At 46.8% G+C, this 17,024-nt stretch overlaps 1 protein-coding gene across 1 annotated transcript; it reads left to right on the top strand.

Annotated features, from left to right (window-relative positions):
* The first annotated feature begins 252 nt into the window (after positions 1-252).
* Positions 253-16,764, top strand: LOC139350032 (ovochymase-like). The gene is made up of 37 exons (XM_070991122.1): positions 253-362; positions 474-742; positions 838-983; positions 1,073-1,388; positions 2,066-2,228; positions 2,340-2,608; positions 2,704-2,849; positions 2,938-3,253; positions 3,937-4,099; positions 4,210-4,478; positions 4,574-4,719; positions 4,809-5,115; positions 5,811-5,973; positions 6,084-6,352; positions 6,448-6,593; positions 6,682-6,997; positions 7,681-7,843; positions 7,961-8,223; positions 8,319-8,464; positions 8,554-8,869; positions 9,550-9,712; positions 9,824-10,092; positions 10,188-10,333; positions 10,423-10,738; positions 11,425-11,587; positions 11,699-11,967; positions 12,063-12,208; positions 12,298-12,613; positions 13,294-13,456; positions 13,568-13,836; positions 13,932-14,077; positions 14,167-14,482; positions 15,161-15,323; positions 15,435-15,703; positions 15,799-15,944; positions 16,034-16,349; positions 16,739-16,764. Exons 1-37 carry the CDS (start codon positions 337-339, stop codon positions 16,762-16,764), a joined length of 7,920 nt encoding a protein of 2,639 aa, XP_070847223.1. The 5' UTR covers positions 253-336.
* The last annotated feature ends 260 nt before the right edge of the window (positions 16,765-17,024 follow it).

The following is a 17,024-nucleotide window of genomic DNA, read 5'->3' as shown; positions in this document are numbered from 1 at the left end:
ACTTGATGGTGAGTTGACACCGACTATCTGTTTGAATTCCTATACTTCAACTTGCAAGGACATAACATTAAAGTTTTCAAACGTGAATGGAAAAGGGATTTATTGGCTTGAAAAAAAGCAACAATTTCATCAAGTGATGAATTAGTGGGCCCAGAATTGTGAAAAAATTAAAGTCTCGCCCTAATGATCTCTTTTCCAGTGTGTGGCATCACTCCCCTGAACACCAGGATAGTTGGAGGTGAAGACGCTCCACCTGGAAGTTGGCCCTGGCAGGTTAGTCTGCAGAGATTTGGCAGCCATGTTTGTGGTGGCTCCCTCATCAACAGAGAGTGGGTGATGTCTGCTGCTCACTGCTTCTCCAGGTGAGTAACAGTGATATCACAGAGGATGAGGTTTCCTGTGTCTCAGTCCATGGTTAGACTTTGACTCCACATTCAGTTTAAAGCCAATACATTTTGTTATGTTTCCTCCAGTACAAGTACGTCCCGATGGCAGATTTCTCTTGGTCGTCAGAACCTGCAGGGCAACAACCCAAACGAAGTTTCCAGAACTGTTTCCACAATCATTTTGCATCCAGATTATGACAGCGACACCAATGACAACGACATTGCTCTGCTCAGACTGTCCTCACCAGTCACGTTCACAGACTACATCAGACCTGTGTGTCTGGCAGCCGGTGACAGTGTGTTCAACAACGGTACTGATAGCTGGGTCACTGGCTGGGGAGCAGTGGAGGAGGGAGGTGAGTCTGCTTGTTGTCTTATCGGAGGTCAGTCTTCATGCAATGTATCAAAAGGCGGCGGATGTGTGAATTGTCTGTTCTCCTTGCTCCCTCAGTGTCATTGCCGTTCCCTGAAACTCTCCAAGAAGTGGAGGTTCCAGTTCTGGGAAACAGACAGTGTAACTGTCTCAATGGAGTCGGTACAATCACAGGCAACATGATCTGTGCTGGTGTTCTGGCAGGAGGCAAAGACTCGTGTCAGGTAGGCTGCCTCATTTCATTTGTCTCTTATTGCTACATGACTTTAAGATTTTTGTGAAATCCTCAGATGTCTCCTCTCCATCTCCTCAGGGTGACTCAGGAGGTCCAATGGTGAGCAAACAGGACAACATCTGGATCCAATCTGGAATTGTTAGCTTTGGTTTTGGCTGTGCTCGGCCCAATCTGCCAGGAGTCTACTCCAGAGTGTCCAGTTACCAGTCCTGGATCAACTCCCACATCAGCTCTGATAAGCCAGGCTTTGTACAGTTCACCTCCAGCGGGCTGGATGCCGACAGCAGCTACACCTGTCCTGGTCTGCCACCTCCTGTCACTGCTATTACTACTGTTGGTCCTGTAGAACCAGACTCAACTACAGCTCCAGCATCCACTACCTCAAGTGCAGAATGTAAGACTCCAGAGAACACAGCATGTCATTTCTTTTTTCTTTACTGTATACAGCCAATGAACATTGAACCAGCTGTTCCAAGCAGACTGAGTCCTCAGACGTTCACATCCATTCACCTGTGTCAGCCTCCATTAATCATTTGATTCAACCAATTATTAAAGACGCTTTGTGTACAATGTTTCAGTTCACGCCTTTGGCGTCCCCCAGTGGTAGTATGAAGAATGACACAGTGGCAGACAGCAATGCCACTGAAGGACTTTAACTACATTTTAATGAAGTCTCTAGAATTTTTCTGAACATATCATAATGTCCCAAGATCCTACTCGTGCCATTCAGACTTAGTTCATTTTAGACCTGGTCTGACTTGGGTCCTTGGTCGCATCTCAATTCCTCAGAAGGAGGATGAGGAGCAGCAGTGTTCACTGCTGTCTTCCGTGAGTAGTTTTCACTGCTGCCATATGGAGTTAGCAGTGTGAGGAAAATTCAAATCTCATTCATAACATCCTGAACTGATCATCTAGATATTTACATAAAATTTGACATTTTGGAATATTTGATGTCCTATTGCATGTTGAATCTCAGTGCTTCTCCAGGTATTTCAATGGCTTCAGCTATTTTTGCGTGTCGGTCAGAAGGGTTAATTTCAGATGCACTTATTGCAACACCTTCATTTGCAGTGTGTGGCATCACTCCCCTGAACACCAGGATAGTTGGAGGTGAAGACGCTCCACCTGGAAGTTGGCCCTGGCAGGTTAGTCTGCAGAGATTTGGCAGCCATGTTTGTGGTGGTTCCCTCATCAACAGAGAGTGGGTGATGTCTGCTGCTCACTGCTTCTCCAGGTGAGTAACTGTGATATATCAAGGGATGAGGTTTGCTGTGTCTCAGTCCATGGTTAGACTTTGACTCCACATTCAGTTTAAAGCCAACACATGTTGTCATATTTCCTCCAGCACGAGTACGTCCCGATGGCAGATTTCTCTTGGTCGTCAGAACCTGCAGGGCGACAACCCAAACGAAGTTTCCAGAACTGTTTCCACAATCATTTTGCATCCAAATTATGACAGCAACACCAATGACAATGACATTGCTCTACTCAGACTGTCCTCACCAGTCACGTTCACAGACTACATCAGACCCGTGTGTCTGGCATCCGGTGACAGTGTGTTCAACAACGGTACTGATAGCTGGGTCACTGGCTGGGGAGCAGTGGAGGAGGGAGGTGAGTCTGCTTGTTGTTTTATCGGAGGTCAGTCTTGATGCAATGTATCAAAAGGCGGCGGATGTGTGAATTGTCTGTTCTCCTTGCTCCCTCAGTGTCATTGCCGTTCCCTGAAACTCTCCAAGAAGTGGAGGTTCCAGTTCTGGGAAACAGACAGTGTAACTGTCTCAATGGAGTCGGTACAATCACAGGCAACATGATCTGTGCTGGTGTTCTAGCAGGAGGCAAAGACTCGTGTCAGGTAGGCCGCCTCATTTCATTTGGTCTTGTTGTTACATGACTTTAAGATTTTTGTGAAATCCTCAGACGTCTCCTCTCCATCTCCTCAGGGTGACTCAGGAGGTCCGATGGTGAGCAAACAGGACAACATCTGGATCCAGTCTGGAATTGTTAGTTTTGGTTTTGGCTGTGCTCGGCCCAATCTCCCGGGAGTCTACTCCAGAGTGTCCAGTTACCAGTCCTGGATCAACTCCCACATCAGCTCTGATAAGCCAGGCTTTGTACAGTTCACCTCCAGTGGGCTGGATGCTGACAGCAGCTACACCTGTCCTGGTCTGCCACCTCCTGTCACTGCTATTACTACTGTTGGTCCTGTAGAACCAGACTCAACTACAGCTCCAGCATCCACTACCTCAAGTGCTGAATGTTAGTATCCAGAGAACACAGCATGTCATTTCTTTTTTCTTTACTGTATACAGCCAATGAACATCAAACTAGCTGTTCCAAACAGACTGAGTCCTCAGAAGTTCACATCCATTCGACTGTCCGCCTCCATTGATCATTTGATTCAACCAATTATTAAAGACGCTTTGTGTACAATGTTTCAGTTCACGCCTTTGGCGTCCCCCAGTGGTAGTATGAAGAATGACACAGTGGCAGACAGCAATGCCACTGAAAGATTTTAACTACATTTTAATGAAGCCTCGAGAATTTTTCTGAACATATCATAATGTCCCAAGACCCTACCTGTGCCATTGAGACTTAGTACATTTTGAACCTAGTCTGACCTGGGTCCTTGGTCGCATCTCAGTTCCTCAGAAGGAGGGTGAGGAGCAGCAGGTTCCACTGCTATCTTCCATAAGTAGTTTTCATTGCTGCCACATGGAGTTAGCAGAGTGGGGAAATTCAAATCTAATTCAAAAACAGCTTGAACTAATCAACTAGATATTTAGATTAAATTTGAGATTTTGGAATATTTGATGTCCTATTGCATGTTGAATCTCAGCGCTTCTCCAGGTGTTCTGTAGTTTCAATGGATTCAGCTATTTTTGTGCATGGGTCAGAAGGGTTCATTTCAGATGCACTTATTGCAACACATTTGTTTGCAGTGTGTGGCATCACTCCCCTGAACACCAGGATAGTTGGAGGTGAAGACGCTCCACCTGGAAGTTGGCCCTGGCAGGTTAGTCTGCAGAGATTTGGCAGCCATGTTTGTGGTGGCTCCCTCATCAACAGAGAGTGGGTGATGTCTGCTGCTCACTGCTTCTCCAGGTGAGCAACTGTGATATATCAGAGGATGAGGTTTCCTTTGTCTCAGTATATGGTTAGACTTTGACTCCACATCCACAGTTTAAAGTCAACACATGTCATGTTTCCTTCAGCACAAGTACGTCCCGATGGCAGATTTCTCTTGGTCGTCAGAACCTGCAGGGCGACAACCCAAACGAAGTTTCCAGAACTGTTTCCACAATCATTTTGCATCCAAATTATGACAGCAACACCAATGACAACGACATTGCTCTGCTCAGACTGTCCTCACCAGTCACGTTCACAGACTACATCAGACCCGTGTGTCTGGCTGCCGGTGACAGTGTGTTCAACAACGGTACTGATAGCTGGGTCACTGGCTGGGGAGCAGTGGAGGAGGGAGGTGAGTCTGCTTGTTGTCTTATCGGAGTTCAGTCTTCATGTGATGTATCAAAAGGCGGCGGATGTGTGAATTGTCTGTTCTCCTTGCTCCCTCAGTGTCATTGCCGTTCCCTGAAACTCTCCAAGAAGTGGAGGTTCCAGTTCTGGGAAACAGACAGTGTAACTGTCTCAATGGAGTCGGTACAATCACAGGCAACATGATCTGTGCTGGTGTTCTGGCAGGAGGCAAAGACTCGTGTCAGGTAGGCTGCCTCATTTCATTTGTCTCTTGTTGCTACATGACTTTAAGATTTTTGTGAAATCCTCAGATGTCTCCTCTCCATCTCCTCAGGGTGACTCAGGAGGTCCAATGGTGAGCAAACAGGACAACATCTGGATCCAGTCTGGAATTGTTAGCTTTGGTTTTGGTTGTGCTCGGCCCAATCTGCCAGGAGTCTACTCCAGAGTGTCCAGTTACCAGTCCTGGATCAACTCCCACATCAGCTCTGATAAACCAGGCTTTGTACAATTCACCTCCAGTGGGCTGGATGCCGACAGCAGCTACACCTGTCCTGGTCTGCCACCTCCTGTCACTGCTATTACTACTGTTGGTCCTGTAGAACCAGACTCAACTACAGCTCCAGCATCCACTACCTCAAGTGCAGAATGTAAGACTCCAGAGAACACAGCGTCTCATTTCTTTTCTCCTTTAGTGTATACAGTCAATGAACATCAAACCAGCTGTTCCAAACAGACTGAGTCCTCAGACGTTCACATCCATTCATCTGTGTCAGCCTCCATTGATCATTTGATTCAACCAATTATTAAAGACGCTTTGTGTACAATGTTTCAGTTCACGCCTTTGGCGTCCCCCAGTGGTAGTATGAAGAATGACACAGTGGCAGACAGCAATGCCACTGAAAGACTTTAACTACATTTTAATGAAGCCTCGAGAATTTTTCTGAACATATCATAATGTCCCAAGATCCTACCTGTGCCATTGAGACTTAGTACATTTTGAACCTAGTCTGACCTGGGTCCTTGGTCGCATCTCAGTTCCTCAGAAGGAGGGTGAGGAGCAGCAGGTTCCACTGCTATCTTCCATAAGTAGTTTTCATTGCTGCCACATGGAGTTAGCAGAGTGGGGAAATTCAAATCTAATTCAAAAACAGCTTGAACTAATCAACTAGATATTTAGATTAAATTTGAGATTTTGGAATATTTGATGTCCTATTGCATGTTGAATCTCAGCGCTTCTCCAGGTGTTCTGTAGTTTCAATGGATTCAGCTATTTTTGTGCATGGGTCAGAAGGGTTCATTTCAGATGCACTTATTGCAACACATTTGTTTGCAGTGTGTGGCATCACTCCCCTGAACACCAGGATAGTTGGAGGTGAAGACGCTCCACCTGGAAGTTGGCCCTGGCAGGTTAGTCTGCAGAGATTTGGCAGCCATGTTTGTGGTGGCTCCCTCATCAACAGAGAGTGGGTGATGTCTGCTGCTCACTGCTTCTCCAGGTGAGCAACTGTGATATATCAGAGGATGAGGTTTCCTTTGTCTCAGTATATGGTTAGACTTTGACTCCACATCCACAGTTTAAAGTCAACACATGTCATGTTTCCTTCAGCACAAGTATGTCCCGATGGCAGATTTCTCTTGGTCGTCAGAACCTGCAGGGCGACAACCCAAACGAAGTTTCCAGAACTGTTTCCACAATCATTTTGCATCCAAATTATGACAGCAACACCAATGACAACGACATTGCTCTACTCAGACTGTCCTCACCAGTCACGTTCACAGACTACATCAGACCCGTGTGTCTGGCATCTGGTGACAGTGTGTTCAACAACGGTACTGATAGCTGGGTCACTGGCTGGGGAGCAGTGGAGGAGGGAGGTGAGTCTGCTTGTTGTTTTATCGGAGGTCAGTCTTGATGCAATGTATCAAAAGGCGGCGGATGTGTGAATTGTCTGTTCTCCTTGCTCCCTCAGTGTCATTGCCGTTCCCTGAAACTCTCCAAGAAGTGGAGGTTCCAGTTCTGGGAAACAGACAGTGTAACTGTCTCAATGGAGTCGGTACAATCACAGGCAACATGATCTGTGCTGGTGTTCTAGCAGGAGGCAAAGACTCGTGTCAGGTAGGCCGCCTCATTTCATTTGGTCTTGTTGTTACATGACTTTAAGATTTTTGTGAAATCCTCAGACGTCTCCTCTCCATCTCCTCAGGGTGACTCAGGAGGTCCGATGGTGAGCAAACAGGACAACATCTGGATCCAGTCTGGAATTGTTAGTTTTGGTTTTGGCTGTGCTCGGCCCAATCTCCCGGGAGTCTACTCCAGAGTGTCCAGTTACCAGTCCTGGATCAACTCCCACATCAGCTCTGATAAGCCAGGCTTTGTACAGTTCACCTCCAGTGGGCTGGATGCTGACAGCAGCTACACCTGTCCTGGTCTGCCACCTCCTGTCACTGCTATTACTACTGTTGGTCCTGTAGAACCAGACTCAACTACAGCTCCAGCATCCACTACCTCAAGTGCTGAATGTTAGTATCCAGAGAACACAGCATGTCATTTCTTTTTTCTTTACTGTATACAGCCAATGAACATCAAACTAGCTGTTCCAAACAGACTGAGTCCTCAGAAGTTCACATCCATTCGACTGTCCGCCTCCATTGATCATTTGATTCAACCAATTATTAAAGACGCTTTGTGTACAATGTTTCAGTTCACGCCTTTGGCGTCCCCCAGTGGTAGTATGAAGAATGACACAGTGGCAGACAGCAATGCCACTGAAAGACTTTAACTACATTTTAATGAAGCCTCGAGAATTTTTCTGAACATATCATAATGTCCCAAGATCCTACCTGTGCCATTGAGACTTAGTACATTTTGAACCTAGTCTGACCTGGGTCCTTGGTCGCATCTCAGTTCCTCAGAAGGAGGGTGAGGAGCAGCAGGTTCCACTGCTATCTTCCATAAGTAGTTTTCATTGCTGCCACATGGAGTTAGCAGAGTGGGGAAATTCAAATCTAATTCAAAAACAGCTTGAACTAATCAACTAGATATTTAGATTAAATTTGAGATTTTGGAATATTTGATGTCCTATTGCATGTTGAATCTCAGCGCTTCTCCAGGTGTTCTGTAGTTTCAATGGATTCAGCTATTTTTGTGCATGGGTCAGAAGGGTTCATTTCAGATGCACTTATTGCAACACATTTGTTTGCAGTGTGTGGCATCACTCCCCTGAACACCAGGATAGTTGGAGGTGAAGACGCTCCACCTGGAAGTTGGCCCTGGCAGGTTAGTCTGCAGAGATTTGGCAGCCATGTTTGTGGTGGCTCCCTCATCAACAGAGAGTGGGTGATGTCTGCTGCTCACTGCTTCTCCAGGTGAGCAACTGTGATATATCAGGGGATGAGGTTTCCTGTGTCTCAGTCCATGGTTAGACTTTGACTCCACATTCAGTTTAAAGCCAACACATGTTGTCATATTTCCTCCAGCACGAGTACGTCCCGATGGCAGATTTCTCTTGGTCGTCAGAACCTGCAGGGCGACAACCCAAACGAAGTTTCCAGAACTGTTTCCACAATCATTTTGCATCCAAATTATGACAGCAACACCAATGACAATGACATTGCTCTGCTCAGACTGTCCTCACCAGTCACGTTCACAGACTACATCAGACCCGTGTGTCTGGCAGCCGGTGACAGTGTGTTCAACAACGGTACTGATAGCTGGGTCACTGGCTGGGGAGCAGTGGAGGAGGGAGGTGAGTCTGCTTATTGTCTTATCGGAGTTCAGTCTTGATGCAATGTATCAAAAGGCGGCGGATGTGTGAATTGTCTGTTCTCCTTGCTCCCTCAGTGTCATTGCCGTTCCCTGAAACTCTCCAAGAAGTGGAGGTTCCAGTTCTGGGAAACAGACAGTGTAACTGTCTCAATGGAGTCGGTACAATCACAGGCAACATGATCTGTGCTGGTGTTCTAGCAGGAGGCAAAGACTCGTGTCAGGTAGGCTGCCTCATTTCATTTGTCTCTTATTGCAACATGACTTTAAGATTTTTGTGAAATCCTCAGATGTCTCTTCTCCATCTCCTCAGGGTGACTCAGGAGGTCCAATGGTGAGCAAACAGGACAACATCTGGATCCAATCTGGAATTGTTAGCTTTGGTTTTGGCTGTGCTCGGCCCAATCTGCCAGGAGTCTACTCCAGAGTGTCCAGTTACCAGTCCTGGATCAACTCCCACATCAGCTCTGATAAGCCAGGCTTTGTACAGTTCACCTCCAGTGGGCTGGATGCCGACAGCAGCTACACCTGTCCTGGTCTGCCACCTCCTGTCACTGCTATTACTACTGTTGGTCCTGTAGAACCAGACTCAACTACAGCTCCAGCATCCACTACCTCAAGTGCAGAATGTAAGACTCCAGAGAACACAGCATGTCATTTCTTTTTTCTTTACTGTATACAGCCAATGAACATTGAACCAGCTGTTCCAAGCAGACTGAGTCCTCAGACGTTCACATCCATTCATCTGTGTCCGCCTCCACTGATCATTCGATTCAACCAATTATTAAAGACGCTTTGTGTACAGTGTTTCAGTTCACACCTTTGGCGTCCCACAGTGGTAGTATGACGAATGACACAGTGGCAGACAGCAGTGCCACTGAGGCGCAATGAGACTGGGTTTCACTGAAGTCGCTAGAATTTTTCTGAATATATCATAATGTCCCAAGATCCAACCCATGCCATTGAGACTTAGTACATCTTGGACCCGGTCTGACTTGGGTCCCTGCTCGCATCTCAGTTCCTCAGAAGGAGGATGAGGAGTAGCAGTCTCCACTGCTATCTTCCATAAGCAGTTTCCATTGCTGCCACATGGAGTTTGCAGATTGTGGAAAATTCAAATCTCATTCAAAAACAGCTTGAACTAATCATCTAGCTATTTAGATTGAATTTGAGATTTTGGAATATTTGATGTCCTATTGCATGTTGACTCTCAGCACTTCTCCAGGTGTTTCAATAGCTTCAGCTATTTTAGTGTGTGGGTCAGAAGAGTTAATTCCAAAAGCACTTATTGCAACACATTTGTTTGCAGTGTGCGGCATCACTCCCCTGAACACCAGGATAGTTGGGGGTGAAGACGCTCCACCTGGAAGTTGGCCCTGGCAGGTTAGTCTGCAGAGATTTGGTGGCCATGTTTGTGGTGGCTCCCTCATCAACAGAGAGTGGGTGATGTCTGCTGCTCACTGCTTCTCCAGGTGAGCAACTGTGATATATCAGGGGATGAGGTTTCCTGTGTCTCAGTCCATGGTTAGACTTTGACTCCACATTCAGTTTAAAGCCAACACATGTTGTCATATTTCCTCCAGCACGAGTACGTCCCGATGGCAGATTTCTCTTGGTCGTCAGAACCTGCAGGGCGACAACCCAAACGAAGTTTCCAGAACTGTTTCCACAATCATTTTGCATCCAAATTATGACAGCAACACCAATGACAACGACATTGCTCTGCTCAGACTGTCCTCACCAGTCACGTTCACAGACTACATCAGACCCGTGTGTCTGGCTGCCGGTGACAGTGTGTTCAACAACGGTACTGATAGCTGGGTCACTGGCTGGGGAGCAGTGGAGGAGGGAGGTGAGTCTGCTTGTTGTCTTATCAGAGTTCAGTCTTGATGCAATGTATCAAAAGGCGGCGGATGTGTGAATTGTCTGTTCTCCTTGCTCCCTCAGTGTCATTGCCGTTCCCTGAAACTCTCCAAGAAGTGGAGGTTCCAGTTCTGGGAAACAGACAGTGTAACTGTCTCAATGGAGTCGGTACAATCACAGGCAACATGATCTGTGCTGGTGTTCTGGCAGGAGGCAAAGACTCGTGTCAGGTAGGCTGCCTCATTTCATTTGTCTCTTGTTGCTACATGACTTTAAGATTTTTGTGAAATCCTCAGATGTCTCCTCTCCATCTCCTCAGGGTGACTCAGGAGGTCCAATGGTGAGCAAACAGGACAACATCTGGATCCAGTCTGGAATTGTTAGCTTTGGTTTTGGTTGTGCTCGGCCCAATCTGCCAGGAGTCTACTCCAGAGTGTCCAGTTACCAGTCCTGGATCAACTCCCACATCAGCTCTGATAAACCAGGCTTTGTACAATTCACCTCCAGTGGGCTGGATGCCGACAGCAGCTACACCTGTCCTGGTCTGCCACCTCCTGTCACTGCTATTACTACTGTTGGTCCTGTAGAACCAGACTCAACTACAGCTCCAGCATCCACTACCTCAAGTGCAGAATGTAAGACTCCAGAGAACACAGCGTCTCATTTCTTTTCTCCTTTAGTGTATACAGTCAATGAACATCAAACCAGCTGTTCCAAACAGACTGAGTCCTCAGACGTTCACATCCATTCATCTGTGTCAGCCTCCATTGATCATTTGATTCAACCAATTATTAAAGACGCTTTGTGTACAATGTTTCAGTTCACGCCTTTGGCGTCCCCCAGTGGTAGTATGAAGAATGACACAGTGGCAGACAGCAATGCCACTGAAAGACTTTAACTACATTTTAATGAAGCCTCGAGAATTTTTCTGAACATATCATAATGTCCCAAGATCCTACCTGTGCCATTGAGACTTAGTACATTTTGAACCTAGTCTGACCTGGGTCCTTGGTCGCATCTCAGTTCCTCAGAAGGAGGGTGAGGAGCAGCAGGTTCCACTGCTATCTTCCATAAGTAGTTTTCATTGCTGCCACATGGAGTTAGCAGAGTGGGGAAATTCAAATCTAATTCAAAAACAGCTTGAACTAATCAACTAGATATTTAGATTAAATTTGAGATTTTGGAATATTTGATGTCCTATTGCATGTTGAATCTCAGCGCTTCTCCAGGTGTTCTGTAGTTTCAATGGATTCAGCTATTTTTGTGCATGGGTCAGAAGGGTTCATTTCAGATGCACTTATTGCAACACATTTGTTTGCAGTGTGTGGCATCACTCCCCTGAACACCAGGATAGTTGGAGGTGAAGACGCTCCACCTGGAAGTTGGCCCTGGCAGGTTAGTCTGCAGAGATTTGGCAGCCATGTTTGTGGTGGCTCCCTCATCAACAGAGAGTGGGTGATGTCTGCTGCTCACTGCTTCTCCAGGTGAGCAACTGTGATATATCAGGGGATGAGGTTTCCTGTGTCTCAGTCCATGGTTAGACTTTGACTCCACATTCAGTTTAAAGCCAACACATGTTGTCATATTTCCTCCAGCACGAGTACGTCCCGATGGCAGATTTCTCTTGGTCGTCAGAACCTGCAGGGCGACAACCCAAACGAAGTTTCCAGAACTGTTTCCACAATCATTTTGCATCCAAATTATGACAGCAACACCAATGACAATGACATTGCTCTGCTCAGACTGTCCTCACCAGTCACGTTCACAGACTACATCAGACCCGTGTGTCTGGCAGCCGGTGACAGTGTGTTCAACAACGGTACTGATAGCTGGGTCACTGGCTGGGGAGCAGTGGAGGAGGGAGGTGAGTCTGCTTATTGTCTTATCGGAGTTCAGTCTTGATGCAATGTATCAAAAGGCGGCGGATGTGTGAATTGTCTGTTCTCCTTGCTCCCTCAGTGTCATTGCCGTTCCCTGAAACTCTCCAAGAAGTGGAGGTTCCAGTTCTGGGAAACAGACAGTGTAACTGTCTCAATGGAGTCGGTACAATCACAGGCAACATGATCTGTGCTGGTGTTCTAGCAGGAGGCAAAGACTCGTGTCAGGTAGGCTGCCTCATTTCATTTGTCTCTTATTGCAACATGACTTTAAGATTTTTGTGAAATCCTCAGATGTCTCCTCTCCATCTCCTCAGGGTGACTCAGGAGGTCCAATGGTGAGCAAACAGGACAACATCTGGATCCAATCTGGAATTGTTAGCTTTGGTTTTGGCTGTGCTCGGCCCAATCTGCCAGGAGTCTACTCCAGAGTGTCCAGTTACCAGTCCTGGATCAACTCCCACATCAGCTCTGATAAGCCAGGCTTTGTACAGTTCACCTCCAGTGGGCTGGATGCCGACAGCAGCTACACCTGTCCTGGTCTGCCACCTCCTGTCACTGCTATTACTACTGTTGGTCCTGTAGAACCAGACTCAACTACAGCTCCAGCATCCACTACCTCAAGTGCAGAATGTAAGACTCCAGAGAACACAGCATGTCATTTCTTTTTTCTTTACTGTATACAGCCAATGAACATTGAACCAGCTGTTCCAAGCAGACTGAGTCCTCAGACGTTCACATCCATTCATCTGTGTCCGCCTCCACTGATCATTCAATTCAACCAATTATTAAAGATGCTTTGTGTACAGTGTTTCAGTTCACACCTTTGGCGTCCCACAGTGGTAGTATGACGAATGACACAGTGGCAGACAGCAGTGCCACTGAGGCGCAATGAGACTGGGTTTCACTGAAGTCGCTAGAATTTTTCTGAATATATCATAATGTCCCAAGATCCAACCCGTGCCATTGAGACTTAGTACATCTTGGACCCGGTCTGACTTGGGTCCCTGCTCGCATCTCAGTTCCTCAGAAGGAGGATGAGGAGTAGCAGTCTCCACTGCTATCTTCCATAAGCAGTTTCCATTGCTGCCACATGGAGTTTGCAGATTGTGGAAAATTCAAATCTCATTCAAAAACTGCTTGAACTAATCATCTAGCTATTTAGATTGAATTTGAGATTTTGGAATATTTGATGTCCTATTGCATGTTGACTCTCAGCACTTCTCCAGGTGTTTCAATAGCTTCAGCTATTTTAGTGTGTGGGTCAGAAGAGTTAATTCCAAAAGCACTTATTGCAACACATTTGTTTGCAGTGTGCGGCATCACTCCCCTGAACACCAGGATAGTTGGGGGTGAAGACGCTCCACCTGGAAGTTGGCCCTGGCAGGTTAGTCTGCAGAGATTTGGTGGCCATGTTTGTGGTGGCTCCCTCATCAACAGAGAGTGGGTGATGTCTGCTGCTCACTGCTTCTCCAGGTGAGCAACTGTGATATATCAGGGGATGAGGTTTCCTGTGTCTCAGTCCATGGTTAGACTTTGACTCCACATTCAGTTTAAAGCCAACACATGTTGTCATATTTCCTCCAGCACGAGTACGTCCCGATGGCAGATTTCTCTTGGTCGTCAGAACCTGCAGGGCGACAACCCAAACGAAGTTTCCAGAACTGTTTCCACAATCATTTTGCATCCAAATTATGACAGCAACACCAATGACAACGACATTGCTCTGCTCAGACTGTCCTCACCAGTCACGTTCACAGACTACATCAGACCCGTGTGTCTGGCTGCCGGTGACAGTGTGTTCAACAACGGTACTGATAGCTGGGTCACTGGCTGGGGAGCAGTGGAGGAGGGAGGTGAGTCTGCTTGTTGTCTTATCAGAGTTCAGTCTTGATGCAATGTATCAAAAGGCGGCGGATGTGTGAATTGTCTGTTCTCCTTGCTCCCTCAGTGTCATTGCCGTTCCCTGAAACTCTCCAAGAAGTGGAGGTTCCAGTTCTGGGAAACAGACAGTGTAACTGTCTCAATGGAGTCGGTACAATCACAGGCAACATGATCTGTGCTGGTGTTCTGGCAGGAGGCAAAGACTCGTGTCAGGTAGGCTGCCTCATTTCATTTGTCTCTTGTTGCTACATGACTTTAAGATTTTTGTGAAATCCTCAGATGTCTCCTCTCCATCTCCTCAGGGTGACTCAGGAGGTCCAATGGTGAGCAAACAGGACAACATCTGGATCCAATCTGGAATTGTTAGCTTTGGTTTTGGCTGTGCTCGGCCCAATCTGCCGGGAGTCTACTCCAGAGTGTCCAGTTACCAGTCCTGGATCAACTCCCACATCAGCTCTGATAAGCCAGGCTTTGTACAGTTCACCTCCAGCGGGCTGGATGCCGACAGCAGCTACACCTGTCCTGGTCTGCCACCTCCTGTCACTGCTATTACTACTGTTGGTCCTGTAGAACCAGACTCAACTACAGCTCCAGCATCCACTACCTCAAGTGCAGAATGTAAGACTCCAGAGAACACAGCATGTAATTTTTTTCTCCTTTAGTGTATACAGCAAATGAACATCAAACCAGCTGTTCCAAACAGACTGAGTCCTCAGACGTTCACATCCATTCATCTGTGTCAGCCTCCATTGATCATTCGATTCAACCAATTATTAAAGACGCTTTGTGTACAGTGTTTCAGTTCACGCCTTTGCCGTCCCACAGTGGTAGTATGACGAATGACACCGTGGCAGACAGCCGTGCCACTGAGGCGCATTGAGACTGGGTTTCACTGAAGTCGCTAGAATTTTTCTGAATATATCATAATGTCCCAAGATCCTACCCATGCCATTGAGACTTAGTACATCTTGGACCCGGTCTGACTTGGGTCCCTGCTCGCATCTCAGTTCCTCAGAAGGAGGATGAGGAGCAGCAGTCTCCACTGCTATCTTCCATAAGCAGTTTGCATTGCGGAGTTTGGAGTTTGCAGATTGAGGAAAATTCAAATCTCATTCAAAAACTGCTTGAACTAATCATCTAGATATTTAGATTGAATTTGAGATTTTGGAATATTTGATGTCCTATTGCATGTTGACTCTCAGCACTTCTCCAGGTGTGTAATAGGTTCAGCTATGTTTATGCATGGGTCAGAAGGGTTCGTTTCAGATGCACTTATTGCAACACATTTGTTTGCAGTGTGTGGCATCACTCCCCTGAACACCAGGATAGTTGGGGGTGAAGACGCTCCACCTGGAAGTTGGCCCTGGCAGGTTAGTCTGCAGAGATTTGGCGGCCATGTTTGTGGTGGCTCCCTCATCAACAGAGAGTGGGTGATGTCTGCTGCTCACTGCTTCTCCAGGTGAGCAACTGTGATATATCAGGGGATGAGGTTTCCTGTGTCTCAGTCCATGGTTAGACTTTGACTCCACATTCAGTTTAAAGCCAACACATGTTGTCATATTTCCTCCAGCACGAGTACGTCCCGATGGCAGATTTCTCTTGGTCGTCAGAACCTGCAGGGCGACAACCCAAACAAAGTTTCCAGAACTGTTTCCACAATCATTTTGCATCCAAATTATGACAGCAACACCAATGACAATGACATTGCTCTGCTCAGACTGTCCTCACCAGTCACGTTCACAGACTACATCAGACCCGTGTGTCTGGCAGCCGGTGACAGTGTGTTCAACAACGGTACTGATAGCTGGGTCACTGGCTGGGGAGCAGTGGAGGAGGGAGGTGAGTCTGCTTGTTGTCTTATCAGAGTTCAGTCTTGATGCAATGTATCAAAAGGCGGCGGATGTGTGAATTGTCTGTTCTCCTTGCTCCCTCAGTGTCACTGCCGTTCCCTGAAACTCTCCAAGAAGTGGAGGTTCCAGTTCTGGGAAACAGACAGTGTAACTGTCTCAATGGAGTCGGTACAATCACAGGCAACATGATCTGTGCTGGTGTTCTAGCAGGAGGCAAAGACTCGTGTCAGGTAGGCTGCCTCATTTCATTTGTCTCTTATTGCTACATGACTTTAAGATTTTTGTGAAATCCTCAGATGTCTCCTCTCCATCTCCTCAGGGTGACTCAGGAGGTCCAATGGTGAGCAAACAGGACAACATCTGGATCCAATCTGGAATTGTTAGCTTTGGTTTTGGCTGTGCTCGGCCCAATCTGCCGGGAGTCTACTCCAGAGTGTCCAGTTACCAGTCCTGGATCAACTCCCACATCAGCTCTGATAAGCCAGGCTTTGTACAGTTCACCTCCAGCGGGCTGGATGCCGACAGCAGCTACACCTGTCCTGGTCTGCCACCTCCTGTCACTGCTATTACTACTGTTGGTCCTGTAGAACCAGACTCAACTACAGCTCCAGCATCCACTACCTCAAGTGCAGAATGTAAGACTCCAGAGAACACAGCATGTAATTTTTTTCTCCTTTAGTGTATACAGCAAATGAACATCAAACCAGCTGTTCCAAGCAGACTGAGTCCTCAGACGTTCACATCCATTCATCTGTGTCCGCCTCCACTGATCATTCGATTCAACCAATTATTAAAGACGCTTTGTGTACAGTGTTTCAGTTCACACCTTTGGCGTCCCCCAGTGGTAGTATGACGAATGACACAGTGGCAGACAGCAGTGCCACTGAGGCGCAATGAGACTGGGTTTCACTGAAGTCGCTAGAATTTTTCTGAATATATCATTATGTCCCAAGATCCTACCTGTGCCATTGAGACTTCGTACATCTTGGACCCGGTCTGACTTGGGTCCCTGCTCGCATCTCAGTTCCTCAGAAGGAGGATGAGGAGTAGCAGTCTCCACTGCTATCTTCCATAAGCAGTTTCCATTGCTGCCACATGGAGTTTGCAGATTGTGGAAAATTCAAATCTCATTCAAAAACTGCTTGAACTAATCATCTAGATATTTAGATTGAATTTGAGATTTTGGAATATTTGATGTCCTATTGCATGTTGACTCTCAGCACTTCTCCAGGTGTCAATAGCTTCAGCTATTTTTGTGCATGGGTCAGAAGAGTTAATTCCAAAAGCACTTATTGCAACACATTTGTTTG

This window comes from Chaetodon trifascialis, chromosome 21 (assembly GCF_039877785.1).
Source record: "Chaetodon trifascialis isolate fChaTrf1 chromosome 21, fChaTrf1.hap1, whole genome shotgun sequence".
Classification (NCBI taxonomy): Eukaryota; Metazoa; Chordata; class Actinopteri; order Chaetodontiformes; family Chaetodontidae; genus Chaetodon; species Chaetodon trifascialis.
The sequence above is the reverse complement of the archived record's forward strand: the minus strand, read 5'-3'. Positions and strand labels throughout refer to the sequence as shown.

What these genes read in the sequence shown, in the direction of transcription:
- LOC139350032 (XM_070991122.1), top strand. Translation starts at nt 337, where the DNA reads ATGTCTGCTGCTCACTGCTTCTCCAG. An exon ending in GGGAGCAGTGGAGGAGGGAG is followed by an intron (nt 10,093 to 10,187) that starts GTGAGTCTGCTT and finishes TTGCTCCCTCAG; the next exon opens with TGTCATTGCCGTTCCCTGAA. An exon ending in CACTACCTCAAGTGCAGAAT is followed by an intron (nt 12,614 to 13,293) that starts GTAAGACTCCAG and finishes ATTTGTTTGCAG; the next exon opens with TGTGCGGCATCACTCCCCTG.